The 15,847-nt window shown below is 36.4% G+C and overlaps 4 protein-coding genes across 4 annotated transcripts; 1 reads left to right on the forward strand and 3 right to left on the reverse strand.

Moving 5' to 3' along the window:
• Positions 1–2,756: 2,756 nt before the first annotated feature.
• On the reverse strand, positions 2,757–4,392 carry LOC100240894 (oxoglutarate-dependent flavonoid 7-O-demethylase 1-like). Its single transcript, XM_010656052.1, has 4 exons — positions 4,120–4,392; positions 3,579–3,826; positions 3,178–3,502; positions 2,757–2,954 (listed from the first exon to the last, which is right to left on the reverse strand). The coding sequence occupies exons 1-4, from the start codon at positions 4,390–4,392 to the stop codon at positions 2,757–2,759; spliced, it is 1,044 nt and encodes a 347-aa protein (XP_010654354.1).
• Positions 4,393–5,300: 908 nt separating this feature from the next.
• LOC100854994 (thaumatin-like protein) lies at positions 5,301–6,579 on the reverse strand. Its single transcript, XM_003632623.4, has 2 exons — positions 6,411–6,579; positions 5,301–6,320 (listed from the first exon to the last, which is right to left on the reverse strand). The coding sequence occupies exons 1-2, from the start codon at positions 6,463–6,465 to the stop codon at positions 5,647–5,649; spliced, it is 729 nt and encodes a 242-aa protein (XP_003632671.1). The 5' UTR covers positions 6,466–6,579; the 3' UTR covers positions 5,301–5,646.
• A 3,285-nt stretch (positions 6,580–9,864) lies between these two features.
• Positions 9,865–13,057, forward strand: LOC100251163 (uncharacterized). The gene is made up of 12 exons (XM_002269734.4): positions 9,865–10,267; positions 10,371–10,503; positions 10,620–10,693; positions 10,815–10,861; positions 10,951–11,104; positions 11,195–11,239; positions 11,323–11,527; positions 11,615–11,676; positions 11,806–11,906; positions 12,190–12,244; positions 12,330–12,377; positions 12,587–13,057. Exons 1-12 carry the CDS (start codon positions 10,066–10,068, stop codon positions 12,763–12,765), a joined length of 1,305 nt encoding a protein of 434 aa, XP_002269770.1. The 5' UTR covers positions 9,865–10,065; the 3' UTR covers positions 12,766–13,057.
• A 1,431-nt stretch (positions 13,058–14,488) lies between these two features.
• Positions 14,489–15,318, reverse strand: LOC100263187 (light-harvesting complex-like protein OHP1, chloroplastic). The gene is made up of 3 exons (XM_002270321.5): positions 15,041–15,318; positions 14,820–14,942; positions 14,489–14,737 (listed from the first exon to the last, which is right to left on the reverse strand). The coding sequence occupies exons 1-3, from the start codon at positions 15,212–15,214 to the stop codon at positions 14,669–14,671; spliced, it is 366 nt and encodes a 121-aa protein (XP_002270357.1). The 5' UTR covers positions 15,215–15,318; the 3' UTR covers positions 14,489–14,668.
• Positions 15,319–15,847: the final 529 nt, after the last annotated feature.

Genomic DNA, 15,847 nt, shown 5'->3' on the forward strand with positions numbered 1-15,847 from the left:
TTTGTCATCTAGGAAAGAGTGTTTGCCATGTAATATGATTTGAAGCAAAAATTGTCTCTTGAATAGACAAGTCTTTTTTCTTTTTAATCATTGGTAAGAATCATCTTTTGGAAGAGGTGATTTCTAAATTTTTCTTTTTTTATCATTGGTAAGAATCATCTCTTGGAAGAGGTGATTTCTAAATTTTTTTTTTTTAAATCCACTTATATAAGTTTGTGTGTATCCTTCAACGAAAAGTCTTACCTTGTATCTATCCAATGTTCTACTAAATTTGTATTTCATGATGAAGATCTATTTGCAATTCACTAACATCTTTACTTCTGGTAAATCAATAATCTCCCAAGTTTAATTGGTTTTTTTTCAATGCTATCATCTCCTCATTAATGGCATCTTTCCACGATTTGGAGGTTGAGGCTTCTTGAATAGTGATGGGTATTCGTTCAGATAACACTTGTGAGAGAAAGGACAAGTGAAAGTTTCTACATAAATATAAATAAGACATGGGGTGACGAGTGCAAACTCCAACCCCAACCCTTTTCTAAAAGTGATAGGCAAGTCCAAATTACTAGGAGGAGAGATCTCAATTGGAGTCGGAGAAGTGATGATGGATCTTTTCTTCCCAAAGTACACATTGAAAATTAGGGTATTAGGTCCTTCCCTGTGGTTTTACTATTTGTAAAATGATTGGGAGAAGTTTCAATAGGTATTTTTGGTGAAATACTATTTGATTGATTGTGGGAAAGATTTATGGAATTATCTCTCCAATTTAGGTTGACAACCATTCTATTCCCCTCATCTTTATCAATAGTTTCAACCATTGTATCATTCCTTTTAGCAACAATTACATCATTTTTTTCAATGATGTTTGTTGTTTCTTTAACTCTTTGTTTACATTGTAATCCTCCCTATCTTCGAATCAAAACATTGATATATTCTCCTCTTGAAGATAGGTTCTATTAAAGTATAGTTCATTCTCTACAAAAGTCGCATCCATAGTGACGTATGTTTCTTTGTATGAGGATTATAGCACTTGTAGCCTTTCTTTGTTGTGGGAGGGGGGGGAGGGGGAGGGGGTACCCTAAGAACACAACCTTCATAGTTTTAGGATTCCACTTTCCACATAATTGATCATGGATATGAACATAGGATACACATCCGAAGTCTTTGGTGGTGAAGCACCTACTCCTTGAAAGTTGGAAATAGTGTCATGAATTTCTTTATTAGTGCTTAGTTTTCTAAGACTTCAGTAGGCATTCTGTTGATAAGGTACACAGTTGTCAGTCTAGCATCACCCTCGTAGCGTTTCAACATTCTCACTTGGAATAAGACAACACGGGCTTAAAATCCATAACAACAAAAAGAAAGGTTTAAACTTCTGTAGCTACTCTTATAGATAGGCATGTTATTAAAATGGTGCAGTCTCCCTACTCATTAAAACAGAAGTAGTTATACATGTAATTCCCAACCAGATGTATCATCCTAGCGCTTCCACTGCCCATTCGGCCTGATAGCTATGGCAAAAGCATCATATCTGCAGGTCCAGCTAAGAGTAGACATTAAAAGTCTTGTAGTCTTAGTTCATAACTAACAGTGAATTTTAAGAAGGGATCTTGCACCAATAAAATTTTTGCATGTGTGCTTTGGTTATCTTTCCAACATATATTTTTCTGGTCAGAGGGTATATTATAAGATAGATGCACATTTTCTTTTGAATGATGTGCTTGGAATACTAAGTGGAGTTAGTTATTGAAGCCTCAATGACAAGATAACACAGAATTTGAAAAATTGAAATAGATTGTAGATAGACACCAACAATGCAAGAAGTGGGAACTCTGCTTGTTTTTATTTGGCACAGCACTAGCCCAAAAGGGGAGAAGAACCCAGATAAGATATCTGTGGCTGAGGCCATTACATTTTAAAGGAGTTGGTAGAATTCAGCATATTATATTTGTGCTATACTCTGCAAATACGATATTAGCCCTTCCTTTTAGTTTTTTCTTCAGAGACATCGGATAATCCCCTAAGTGACCTTCTTGTATATCCTACAAGGCTGTTATTGGGATCTAGCATATGATCAAGTGGTTGGATAATCCCCATGAATGACCTTGTATATCCTACAAGGCTGTTTAGGATCTAGCATATGATCAAGTGGTTGGATAATCCCCATGAATGACCTTGTATATCCTACAAGGCTGTTTAGGATCTAGCATATGATCAAGTGGTTTGATTTCAACATTGAAATCCGTTGTGAAAAATGTTGCATAGTATGTCCTTGCCTGTAAGAACCATTCTCAAATCTCTCATACTTCCCTTGCTCCATATTTTCATTACAACCAAGAAGAGTAAGGCTACTAGAAACTAATAAATTTTTAGTAATGCCAGACAGCATGAACAAACAAATGGTGTGGTGGCCTTAGCTTTGCAAAATATTTAAATACCATTGTAATTTATCTTTCGGAGAAATATCCTAGAGAACCTTCTTGCAGTTTGGCATATCCGGTTCTCATAGGAAAACACGATCTACAGTAAAAAGCAAATACTTGCTTGAATAAAAGGTAAATTTAGTGGAATTCCATTAATCTCTGAAGTAAAGAAATGATAATTGAAATATTTGGTGTTTATTTTGACTAACAGGAGTCTGATAATTCATAACATGTTGAGAATGTCTGGGGACAACTTCTGTTTCTATTGATTTATTTATTTTTCCTTCAATGTCCTTTCACTATGGAAGTGATGGAAATATTCAGAAAATCTACTTAATTTTCATTCTTGGCCATTTCTGTGTGAAACTTTCCCTCCATTTTCCTTTTCATGGAATGCCTAAGATAATCTCCGTATCTTACCTTCTTGTATATCTTAATGGGCTGCTGGGAATCTACCAAATGGTCAAATGGCTCAATTTCCACATCATCATGTGGAAGAATAAAAGATGCAAATGAAATCCTAGCCCTGTTCTTGTTTGTCACAGCTCTGTGCTCAATGCTCCTGTATTTCCCATTGCTCCAAATCTGTCATTACAATAATAAACAGGCAGTCATAGAACAATTAGGATATTTTCCTCTATCCCCTCTTCTCTTGCCATTTTATATGACATGTTATTTTCTGATGTTTAATCAGTAATAATGTCTTAATTCAGCAAGAAAGAATAGGTGACATAACGAGATTGTAGAAAATTACCTCAATAACATCTCCAATATTCACGACCAGAGCATTTGGAATTGGCTTAACAGGCACCCACTCTCCACTGTGCTTAATCTGTAAACCAGTGACATCATCATCTTGCATAAGTATGGTTAGGATGCTTGTGTCCGAGTGTGGACTTACACCCAGTACTTGATCTGGTATGCTGCAAGTGGGATAGTAGTTCACTCGCAAGGCTTGCACAAACTCTTTGTGCAGTCCAAGGAGAGTATCCTTATCCATTCCCATTATCAAAGACAAGGAACATAGGAGCTCCTCTCCTACTCTTTTTACTTCATTTGAATAGACTTCGATCTTTTCTCTGCATGGATTAAACTATTAAATTTACAGATAGCAAGTAACCTAGCTAGTAGTTTCAAATAATGACAAAAACATACTTGAATTCCTTTGGTGCGTTTGGCCAAAATTTAAGCTTCCGAAATCGTGTAGGGTAAATAACAAGAACCAGTATATCTGACCAATCCAGCTTCTGCTCTTCAGAAACAACGAATGCCTGGCCATACCCTTGTATGTCATCTGAGGCCATTGCATACTTGTTCTTCTCTTGTAATGGGAGTTCAAAAAACTCAGATGCACTGTACTTCATACCTTGCAACACTTCTTCTGCTACTCCATGATTCACCACCTGCAAAATATTTTTCTGTTTGAAAAATGTGCAACACTGGTAAAAATGAAAACATTCTGTCTTCTATGATGTGAAAAATGTTAACATTGTTCAATTTTGGTTCTTGAAATTTGTGGCCAGTGTAAAGATATGGTGCACACAAATTGTAACCATGTTAGGTGGCAATTGCTATAGAGTGTCTATTCTTTACCAAGTGTTCATATGGTAATTGTTTGTTTTACACTGTCCCTGCCATCAATTTTTGTTTAAAGAACCATTTGCTTGGTGTAAATTCGTTATATCTTGAATATTACCTGGAAAAAGCCCCATTCTTCGCAAGCTAGTTCCAGTTTCTTGAGCTCCTCCTTGTGCCCATTTGATAGTAATGATAAATCAATGACGGGAATCTCACATGAAAGGTGAATCGCATCGGTAGTTTTGGGCATGTCTTCTTGGTTCCTAATGTATCGTTCAGGAACCTGCATAGGATTGCTTCTCTCCATCTCTTGAACATTTGGTACTGGTAGTGATCCGGCATAAGTGAGCGCATCCTCCCCCTCTACTGCTTCTGCAATGTTAATATCCATGTTTCCTTTCTTAGATTGGGGCATCTCTCTTGTCGCTTACATGAGTTTATAGCCAAGTTTTTCTTTTTGGTAGTTTCATTAGATTTTGCCCCGTAGTAAGGTGGATCTTGTTCTTCTTTGGAAAAATGATTCCCTTCCGATAGCATAATTTGGAATGTTATTAATTTGGATTTTAAATTGGGAAAGGTTTGGGGTGAATTAGGCGTATTTGCTTTGGATGCTTTTTAACTCTGCTTTGGAAACTCCGAGAGGATAGCTCTGTTATGTTAAATTTAATTGCTTTGTGAATTTGATTGATTATGAGATTTATTGACAGAACCTTTCGGGGCTTTCCCTCAGGTTTTCAACTGTTTTTTTCTTCATTTTTCCCTCCAAATGATAACTTTTTTGATTCAAGACAGTTCATCCACTTAGCATTTGCAGAAGATGTTCCAAATCTAAGCCACTTGGGTTAGGATATATTAGATTTCTTGTTCCTCAAGCCAAAATTCCTAGGATAAAGATGATGAGAATACTGATTTCCAATGCCAATTTGTTATGGGTTGGAACAGTTTGCTCTATATTTGGCACTGATTCTTTAATTTGAAACAGATGAGGAATGTTAAATAGTAGAAATTTTGAGAAGAAATCTGATGATATTTGAGCTCAGGGTCATAGAGTGGAAATGTTGAACGGGGCAGTGGAAATAAATAAATGAAACTTGTCAAAACACTGCTTCTATAGAGATGAATCCATCGTATCATCGCCAAGAGAAAACTTACAAGAAAGCAAGTCGAGACTCCAAAAGCCAAATACTCGTACAGGCATCTTTTCCTTTGATTTTTTTCTTATTCGCTTTCTTGTGGGGTTTAAGGTGATAATCATTCCCATCAACGTCTCATCATCACTCAGCCACAATTCAAATCCACAGTATTTCAATAGTAGACATGACAACCCTTTTATTCTTAGAATGCTATAGCAAAATGATTTACACGTCTACTGAATAAAAATAACTTTAAAGCTGATGAACGTATTTGAACTGGATTCATGCCAAAACATTATTACTAGGCCTCAACCCAGCAGGAAACTAGTGTTTCCAACTAACAGAACTTGATGAACAAGATCAAATCATACAATCTAATCTAACTTTAAAAAAGAAAAAGAAGACTGCAACAACAGACGATTCAAGTAGAAAGTACGGATAACCACAAGAAGCTTCATTGCTAACACCACTGACTTTCTTACCGAGCCATGAGTGCACCCTGACAATATTCCTTATTTGGGAGGGCAGAAGGTGATGAGATACCGTGAAGCCCTGCATTTGTTGAGGCTGGTAGAGTCATCAAAAGCATAACTATAGGCTTTTGGGCAGATGGCTTTGAAGAGATTGGCGAAGAGCGTGGGCTTGCAAGTTTTCGGGTTAGAGTAGTTGCCTGTACAGCAATACTTGGCCGATTGCATGGCTAAGCAGGCGCTCTTGCAGCCCACCACTTTGCCACCCTTCTTCACTTCCAGTGCAGATGGGCAGCAAATGTTCAAATCGACATCACATGCCGCGCGTCCACAGCCAATTCCACCACCAACAGGCGCCATGGAAACTGGCAAGTTGAATCCATCAACCAAACTCACATCATAGAAATGTAAGGGAGAGGCGGATGTCCCAAGTGTCATTTCCACCACCGTTGCCGGTGGCACGCCCCCTGTGCCCCGACAATGTAACATGCCAGAGCAATCTCCGGTCTCGCAATTGCCTTTTCCATTGTTATCAAAGCTACAACCTTGCCTTCCCCATACCCTTCCTGACCACTTTTCGGGCAAGTCAAGGACCACTTCTTCTCCACTGTTGAGATTGAATCCACCGTCTTTAGGGGTGGAGTGGCCTGCACCACCGAGTATTCCGGGCCATATGCTTTCCCTGCAGTTGTTTACTAGTATGAGCTGAGACCCATCTGCATATCACCAAAAAGAGAAATCAGTTGATGGATGACAGATACATGAAAACTAACAGCTACCAGAGTATAAGGAGAAGGAAAATGTACTTGTGACGGTGAGAGAGACCAAAACAAAGAGGAGAATGGGGAAGGAAGTTAGCATGGTTTCAAGTTTTCTGGAATTAGAGTAAGGAAGTAAGAGTCAGAGTCCAAGTCTTTCGCTTCGATAACCACAGGCTTGAGTGAAACGGTTTATAGAGGGACGGCTAACTGCTGCTTACTTCACTCATTGCTTTTTCTCTCTCTATCATATATTTTTTTTCTATTTCGGGTTGTTGCTTTTCTAGGTTAATCTCCTTTTTCACTTTTACTTCTGAGAGAAAGGGCATATATCCATTGCTTCGAACCGAGGTTTCTGCTTTCCTTACGAAAACTCTTGTTTGATTATTATTATTTTCAAAAAGAGAAATATGGTTGTTCTTAGCTTAGTACCGTCGATCCACTCTCTAGTGGGATCCTCCTTCGTATGATCTCAGTCAGCCCACATGCTCACTCTAAAAGAACATGCTCATGTTCTCTATGGTTGATCAGATATCGAATTAGGTCCTAAGGAAATCTAATTATGAGATGAAACACACAATCAAATATACCAAATTAGAATTCTATTTGGTGTCATTTCTAAACAAAAGTAAAGAGAAGTTGATCATATCAGTACAACTTAAAAGGATTCGGAATAAACTAGGAGACTTAAAGCGGTGGGGTCTTCTGAGCATTGGCAATAAAATATGGGCAAATCTCCATCATCATTCCTGAGAAAGGGGGTGATGAATAAATATGGGGAACACAATTATGCCCCTTAAACTTTCTAATGCTTGTGGCGGAAGATGCCCTCTTTTGTGACCCAGAAGCGCATTTCAGCACAAAATTATGTATAAAGCTTATTTGTTTAAAGACAAAACAAAAGAAGACTAGAGACTGTATGGAGGGTTAAGCTCTCCTACTTTTTTAGGAGGAATCCTGTAAACCATCGATGGAGTCTCCACTACATTTTCGTGGGCTCTTAGGCAGGCATAAAGTGCCCAATGTTTTGAGCCTAACCACCACTAATTTGAGTTGATTCACGATTTGGAAAAGCAACACCATAACGGCATTCATATATATATATATATATATGTGTTTTTTTAACTCGGGAAAAAAAAATTAAAAAATAATTACGGGATAGGCATGCCGAAGATGATTAAGCATCATTACAAATTTTGGGATGAGTCGGAACTTTGAAATGGATATGTTATATGGGATGGGCCAAATCCTTTGTGTACCTTCAAATGATTAAATTCTAAGATAAGTGTAACATCAAATCACGTAGTAAAAAAAATTTAATAACTTCTCTAAGAATTAATTGATTTTTAAATGAGATGAGTTAAACCCATGATTTAATAATTTCATGTCTTTGTACCATGATTCGGCTATTTATATTTATCCATATATTTGAATGCTCATTGTTACAAGTTTGATGCATACTTATTTGGTACCATAGCAATGTCATATGTATATATATATATATATATATATAATAAGTTCGACCATTAGTTAATTTTTCTTTGATGTTGATTGCAGTGAAAAAGAAAATTATTAAATTTAAATACATTTCATATTAAAAAAATTTATAAGTGATTTTATAATAGTATAAAGATTTTTTAGATTTTTAAAAATTTGCTAAATACTTAATTTTTTTTCAAAAATATAAAATCTTTTAATCTATTTTTCACATTGAAAATTTGTAAAGTTGCAGCTTATAGTTTCTTCTAATTGTTGTTTCTTCCTCCTAAAGATTTTTTTTCCGAACATCTACCATTATATGTAAATCACTAAATCCCTTTAAAATAAATCACACTTTCTATTTTGTACTCTTTCTTACCTTGTTAATTTAATTTCAAATTGTTTTCTCTTTCCATTTTGTTTTTCACATTCCGACACAAGGTACGACGTTATCTCCTCTGATTTTATGAAATTTGTTTTTAATTACTTTTTTTCTTTTTTTTTCTTTTTTCCATAATTTTTATTACCTTTAGTTATCCACCAACACAAATACAACTTGTCTCCCATTTTTTTTTGGGAGAATTATCTTTTGATGGTAAATGGGCCCCAAAATTAACAAAGGGTCCATGTAACTCTTCAAATTGAGTTGAAGGATATGAAATAGTAACGGACAAATATACCCTTTAAGAATACATATAAAATATTTTATAAAATTAAGTTAAATAATTTTTTTTCAATAATTTTTTTTTCAAAAATACTAAATTAAATAAAAGTAGTTTTCAAAAATATTAAATTAAATAATTTTTTTTTCAAAAATATTAAATTAATTTTTTTTCAAAAATATTAAATTAAATTAAAGTATTTAAAAAAAATATTAAATTAAATATTTTTTAAAAATATTAAATTAAATAAATTTATTTTAAAAAAATATTAAATTAAATAAAAGTATTTTAAAAAATATTAAATTACAAAAAAGTATTTTTTTAAATATTAAATTAAATAAAAGTATTTTTCAAAAATATTAATTTTTTTTCTTAAAATTAACAAAGGACATTTTTGGAAATACTGAAGAATGATATCCTTCAACTCAATTTCCATACTTTCATTGGGTCTTGGGCTTAATTTGAAGAGTTACATGGACCTTTTGTTAATTTGAGGGTCCATCTACCCCCAAAACATAATTCTCCCTTTTTTTTTTTTTATAGTATTACTACTTCTTGAAGGTAACTTTTTATCATAGATATTAATAAATTTAGAAAATATTTTAAAAAAAATTAATTTTGTTCTAAATTTTTTTTTTTTTTCTTTTGGGTTATTTTATTTACAAAGATTAGATTTTTAACTTGATTTAATAATTAATGTGATCTTTACCCATATCTATGAAATACACTAACACTTAATTATCCACTTATGAAAAAAGAACGAGAAGTATTACAATGATAAAACTCTCAAAAAACACCTCTTAATTATGATAACACTCTCTAAAAATAAAACTTTAAACATAAAAAGATTAAATATACAATAAGGATAAACTTGTTAGTTATAACATAAAAAAAAATTCTTCAGGGTGCCACCCTTTAACCACCTGAGCTCCCTTCAATTCTGTGAGCTCATCGAGCAGCTCAATCCTCATCAAGAAATGCACTAAATTAAAATAAAAAAAGCTTATGTTCAAATTTTTATTTATTCAATTACTATATCTATTTATTATACGTTCAACTTTCTCATTTAAAATAGAATAATAATTTATTTTATAAGCCACCATAAATAAATAAAATAAAAAGATATATATATATATATATATATATATATATATATATATATATATATATATATATGAATATTTTATTTTTCATATTATTTTCAATGACATATTTAGTTAACTACCAAATTTAATAGTGTCATATTTTTTGTTTTTATATATTAAATTTATAATTTTTACACTAATTTTTAATGTGTGTGATTTTATATTAATAAGAAATTATGTTTATAATTAGAAGCCTTTTTCCCCGCACATTGTATTATACAATATGCAACACACGTAATGGGTGTGTAGTTGGCACTTGGCAGCCAGCTTCCGCCGAAAGAGAAATGTGGACACGTTGATTATCATCTGTTTGAGGACATGGAAAATTAGAATTCCTTTCCCATTTTACCCTCCAAACCCTGCTTCTAGGGTTTTGCGTTTTCCCGACTAAACGGAGAACCACCGACAGGATAAACAATGTTGGGCACCGCATTGAATTTGTCAAGGGCAGCGACCGCCGCTGCTCGGGCCACTGGAATGGGCCTCCTCTCTCGTACACCGTCTCTTCTATCTCCATCGTCATCCAGATTTTTTTGTGGGCCCCAAGGCTCAAATGCAACCCCCGTCGCTCTTCAGATGATCGACTACGCTCTCTCTCACGCCAGGTCCCTTAAATCTGGTAATTCTGAGTCTACACATCTTCAACACCCTGTTTCTCTATTTACTTTCTTCTTCTGGTTTGAATTATGAGAAAAATTCGAAGTCAAGTTTTGCGTGTGTAGATGAATCCTACGCACAAGGTCTACTGGTACTGGAGCAGTGCCTTTCGACTCACTCAAACGAGGTTGACGATACCACTAGCCAAAATTCAAGGGGCATGGTCCTACTTGCCATGTCTACCTTATTGTCTGAGAGGTTTTTCGTTTCTTCCTTTTTTTTTTTTTTCCCTTTTTTTTTGGGATTATATAATTAATATGATTATTTCTATTTGAAACAGTTTAGTTCATAACAATCCCAATTTGAGCTTTCAGGGGAGCTTTTGATGATGCAATTGACAAACTCCAGATAATTCAAGGTTTAGCAGAGTCTCATTTGGGTGTTAGAGGTAATTTGGGTTTTTATTTATTTTTTATTTTTTTATATATATATTTTTTATGATTTATTATCGCAAGTATCTATGATAATGTGGGTATTGATTTGTCTGCTCGTTGTGGGTTTTGCTATAGTTGCTTCCATGGAAGGTCTTGTTGGACTCAATTTACAGTTGGAGCGGGTACCACCACCACTGGTGTTCTGTGCTTCTATTTTTCTAATATTCTATTCACAGTTGGGATTTATGTGTAGATTGTTCTCCCTATATAGGACGATACATCACGGGTGCTTGCAGATAAATGCGTTCAACTCTTGGGGAATGACACAGCAGATATAGGCAATGGATTTGGCTCCAAGGTTCTAAATGTTCGTGCCAAAGCACTAAAAGGGTTAGTTGAGCTTGTCCATGGTAACCTTGAATCTGGTATGTCTAGCAATTTTCCCATTTTTACCTTGTTTGGTTGTTATATCTGTTCATTTCAATTGCTAAATGTTGAGCTGCTTTTTTTTGCAGCTGAGTCATTCTTTCAAGGATTACAAGATGAAAAAGGTTGCACTGGTGAGGTTCCTCTTATTGCACAGTATATCGATGATATGATATATGCCTATCAAAAAAAATAAAATTGATGGTATGATACATAGGCAATGCGGCTCTCTCATATGGGGAATTCTTGCACTCAATGGGCAAATTTTCGTTAGCGAAGGAGCTATACCAAAAGGCAATTGAAGGGATATCTGCAAATAAAGAATTTGCTGATCCTTATGCTTTAGCAGCTTGTAGTATGTCTGGGAGGGAAGTTCAATTGGCGGCTACCTGTGATTTAGGACAGCTTGAGGGACAATTGGGGTAAGTGCAGGATTAGTTGTGGACCTTTCTATAGCTAGTTTAATACGATCCTTTTTGGGACATGGACTCTGACGTTTGTGTATTCAGGAACTTTAGTGAAGCAGAGGAGATACTGACAAGGGTGTTAACAAAAACAGAGGAACATTTTGGTGTGTCACTTTTGCTTTGATTTTGTCTAATTGAGACTTACAAACATGTTTTTCGGCATTCTATTGGAAGTCTGCTTATTGGATGATGTGTGGATGATTTATTGTAGTCTTACTGGTTTGATGGTATAGGTTCACATCATCCCAATGTTGGTATTGTCTTAACCTGCATAGCCCTCATGTTTCGACATAAAGCAATTATGGAGCATTCAAGTTCTCTTTTGATTCAAGAGGTGAGAACTGACTCATAACCCAGTCTATTCTTTTGATTCAGCACATATTTGTGGCTAGGTATATGCATCTAGAGATATTGGCACCCGGTTTGAGATTGGGTCTTCCAGAGTTACTCTAATTAGATGCTCGTTAAATGCTCAGGACATGACTTGGTTGATTCATTGAATTTTTTCAGCTGATCTCTTCCTACTTCTTGTGGTTGGATTTTAGATAGAGAGTTAGCATATTGTAATTTATTTATGGACTAATTTTTTTAATAGTTTCTTCTGCTATCTTTGACAGGGACTTTATAGAAGGGCACTAGATTTGCTAAAAGCCCCGTCATTGGAGACTGAAGGTATGGGACACGATTTAGTAAAAAAATTTCCCATCTCCTCATATTTATTAAACTTGAAAAGATTTGTCTTTCACTGATTGTATAGGTTCAAAGGCAGATGTAGCTCAAAGGGATATTGTGGCCCTTGCTAGAGGTATGTTTGAACATCTAAACACTTTTGATTATGCATTGTGAATTATTGATCCTGATTGGAGTGAACCAATGTGGTGAGAACCAAATAACTTAGCATTGGCCTTACAATAATGATTTATAGCCATCCTTAGACAAACCTCTAGTTGTGTATCTCTTATTCTGGTGGTTTGCTATGATGACTTTTAAACAATGTTTCTGGATCGATCTTAGGTGCATATGCAGAAGTACTTTGTGTCCAACAGAACAGAAAGGATGAAGGAGAGAGAATGAAGAGCTGGGCACAGACAGCATGGAGAAACCGCCGGCTTTCACTGGCTGAGGCTTTAGAAATGTCTGAGCTTTGTTCAAAAGTGCCAATTATAGATGCTCGAATAAGCAGGGCCCTGTAGCTTCTCCTAGCTTCTCCTTTTTCCAAGGTTTATAACAACAGTTAAATATTCCTCGGGGGATGCATCATGAGGAATCCTGCAGTGTGATGTACTTGGCTGCCAATATCTCTAGATGCATATACCGAGCGACAAATATTCCCAGGAGATGGAGAATGAGGAATTGTGCTACTAGTCATGTCCACATAGCTAAATATCCGCAGATGCATGTACACCAGGATCTGTTACTTGGTACACGTTTCCTTGCAAATCAATTGTGGACTAAAATAAAGGAAGGTGTTCAATCTTGCCTGTCTGTTCAGAGGGTATTCATGTGTGTTTTGCCTTTGTTTATCAAGTTACTGTTCTGGGAAACAAAAATTATAGCTGGGGTGGGATAACAGCTGGTTTTTTTCATGGTTTTAAAAACTGGACCGGTCGGACCGGTCACGGTTTCGGTCCGGTTCGGTCAATTGGCCCGGAAAGAGGTTGAACTGGGATTGAACCGGTGAACCGGCCGGTTCCAATTTTTTTTTTTTTTTTCAGTGTTAAAACGATGCCTCTTCTCCCATCTTCAACCTTCAACCCAATGAACCCATCCCTTGCAGCGTGAAGCCACCATCGCGCCCCCTCCGCAGCGGCAGCTATAAATCCCCATCCTCCCACCGCAACCACCCCTGTGTAAGTCCCCATCCAATGCCCTGACACCGGTTGTGACCCTCCCCGCCACGACACCAGCTCCCTCGGCGCCAAGTGGAAGCTTCCCCGCGGACAACAGTCATGAATCTCTTTTCTCCCGCCGCAACCACCCCTGTGTAAGCCCTGTCGCCCTCCTCTATGTAAACCCCTCTTCCCCGACTGTCAAAACCACCCCCCAAACCCCTTTCCCAATCCACTGTAAAAGTGCAACAGTCGCTGGAAGGAATTTTTTTTTTTTTTTAATGTTTTATATTTAATGTGTTATTTTTTTAATTATAATTTTGATTTATTTCTAATTTGAAACTAATTTTCTGATTTATAAATAAATTTTAAATTTTTAAATAACATATAAATTATTATTTTTATTTTTATAATTATTTTAAATTTTAATAAATTTATAAATTATATATTTAATTATTTATGATGTCATCGGTTCAACTGTTGGTCCGATCAGCAAACCGTGAACTGATAAATTTTTCGATTCAATAATCGATCCGATTCTGAAAACATTGGTTTTTTTTACATGTCACCACATGAGTTATGGGGCATTTCCAGTAACTTTGGATAGTCTGCAATTTGGAGTTGCAGTTAATACAGGAAAATCACCATCCTCTTGCAGAATGGGTGATCAATGATTCAACACTGCTTGTCTCAACCACTAACAAGGAAGCCTATTAGTTCTGCTAATGTGCATGTTGGTCGCACTTTTCCTAGGGTCTTTGGCTATTCGAAGTTCCAACCTGGTTCATTTTCAGCCAGGAAATCTTATCTTTCTGAAGCCATTGGAGAAATCTAGTGTTCTCCCTTTGGGACCATTGAAAAAGAGTCTTCGGGTGGTGGTGGAATACCTGCCACGTTGCATCCTCGCTATTGTGGGTGGGTGGCAAGGCAATCGCGTGGCCTGTAAAACCTCAAAACAGGCTAGGAGTGCATTAAAGATGACAATTTAGATATGTAATCCATCATGGAGTTGTTAATGACCTGATTTTCCAACAAGCTTGATCAACATGTAGATACCTCTTAATTGAAGGACGAAACAACAATCAGATTAGAAGCTAAGCCGTAATTTCCAAATTAATATGCAGATAACTGCAATTTGTATCATAAACGACAGGGTGCACGCTCTGCCTTGACACTTACAATTCAGAGTTACAAGGTAAATTACGAAGCTATCGAAGAAACAAACCCCCAAGTAGCCTCAACTGCAAACGTACTGAAGGCTGTGTACTCAGAGAGGAAGATCAAGACCTTTCCCAATATCCACCCCAATCACCTGAAGTATTCCCTTGTTTAATATCTGCAAAGCCACAAACCCCGTCGTAATTCTTTCCCATTCAGGGTAATGAAAGAGAGAGGGATAATTAAGATGAGGACTGTACCAGTTCTACAATGAAAATTCCAATAAGGCCAATCATACAAGCTCTGGAGTTCCATATTTCTGCTGTCCTTGTGAACCCCAGAAAGGGAGCTTCGAATTTTGGCTCTACTTTTGGCAATTCTACCTGAAATTTTTAATAACCATTTTTTTTTTCTAATCTAATAAGAAAAGGCTCTTCAAATGAAGGAAACCCACAAAAGTGAAGGAGCAAAGAAACCCTACCCCAGGAGGAAGCTTTGCCGCTTGAACCCTGAAAGAGACCTTTTTCTTCGGCTGAGAGATTGTGCTACATGGACTCCGATGGTTGAACGGAGACAGTTGCTGATTGAGAAGGGACACTATTGGAGCACTCCTTGGGAGGACAGACAAAGCTGAAATTGGTGATGAAGTTGCCATTCTCTTCTGCAACCCTAACCATTACTTCACCATCTTATCTGCTTTTTGGCTACCCCTTCACTTCTGGCCATGGGTAAGCGACCAAGTGGTCTTTTTTCTTTTCTTCTTTTTTTTTTTTTTTTTTTGGTATTTATTAATGATGGTAAAAACCCTGGCATAGCTGGCAAGTCAAGTTGTGAGTGGAGCCTCAACAGTAGGTGGGCCCAGAATTAAATAGACCTCCAAATTCCAATGGACTAGAGAGGAGGTGTTCCAAGGTTAAATAGCTGACGCGGCTGTACCAAGCAATTACCCGCTGGGTCCCCACTTCATCAAATTGGCTGATAAGGAAAGATTTTGGTGAGTTAAATTCATTGCGCAAGGGTAACTATTGTAGTACATTTCTGAACAAGTGGGGATGTTTAGAGAGTGGGTTCCACCATTCCAGCTATTGTAATTAAGGCTTACGTGACCAGCTGCAATTGGTCACCACATAGTTTCCAACAACCTTGTATGCATGGATGGATCACCTTCTCATTTCCACATAATTTTCAGTCCATATACAATGACGGGGCTATATCGTCAATACATGAAAATCACTGAACAGGCAACCATCTGCTTTGCTATTACGCGTGAGACAGCCAATCATCTTTT

The sequence above is a fragment of the Vitis vinifera genome, chromosome 8, assembly GCF_030704535.1.
Source record: "Vitis vinifera cultivar Pinot Noir 40024 chromosome 8, ASM3070453v1".
NCBI lineage: Eukaryota > Viridiplantae > Streptophyta > Magnoliopsida > Vitales > Vitaceae > Vitis > Vitis vinifera.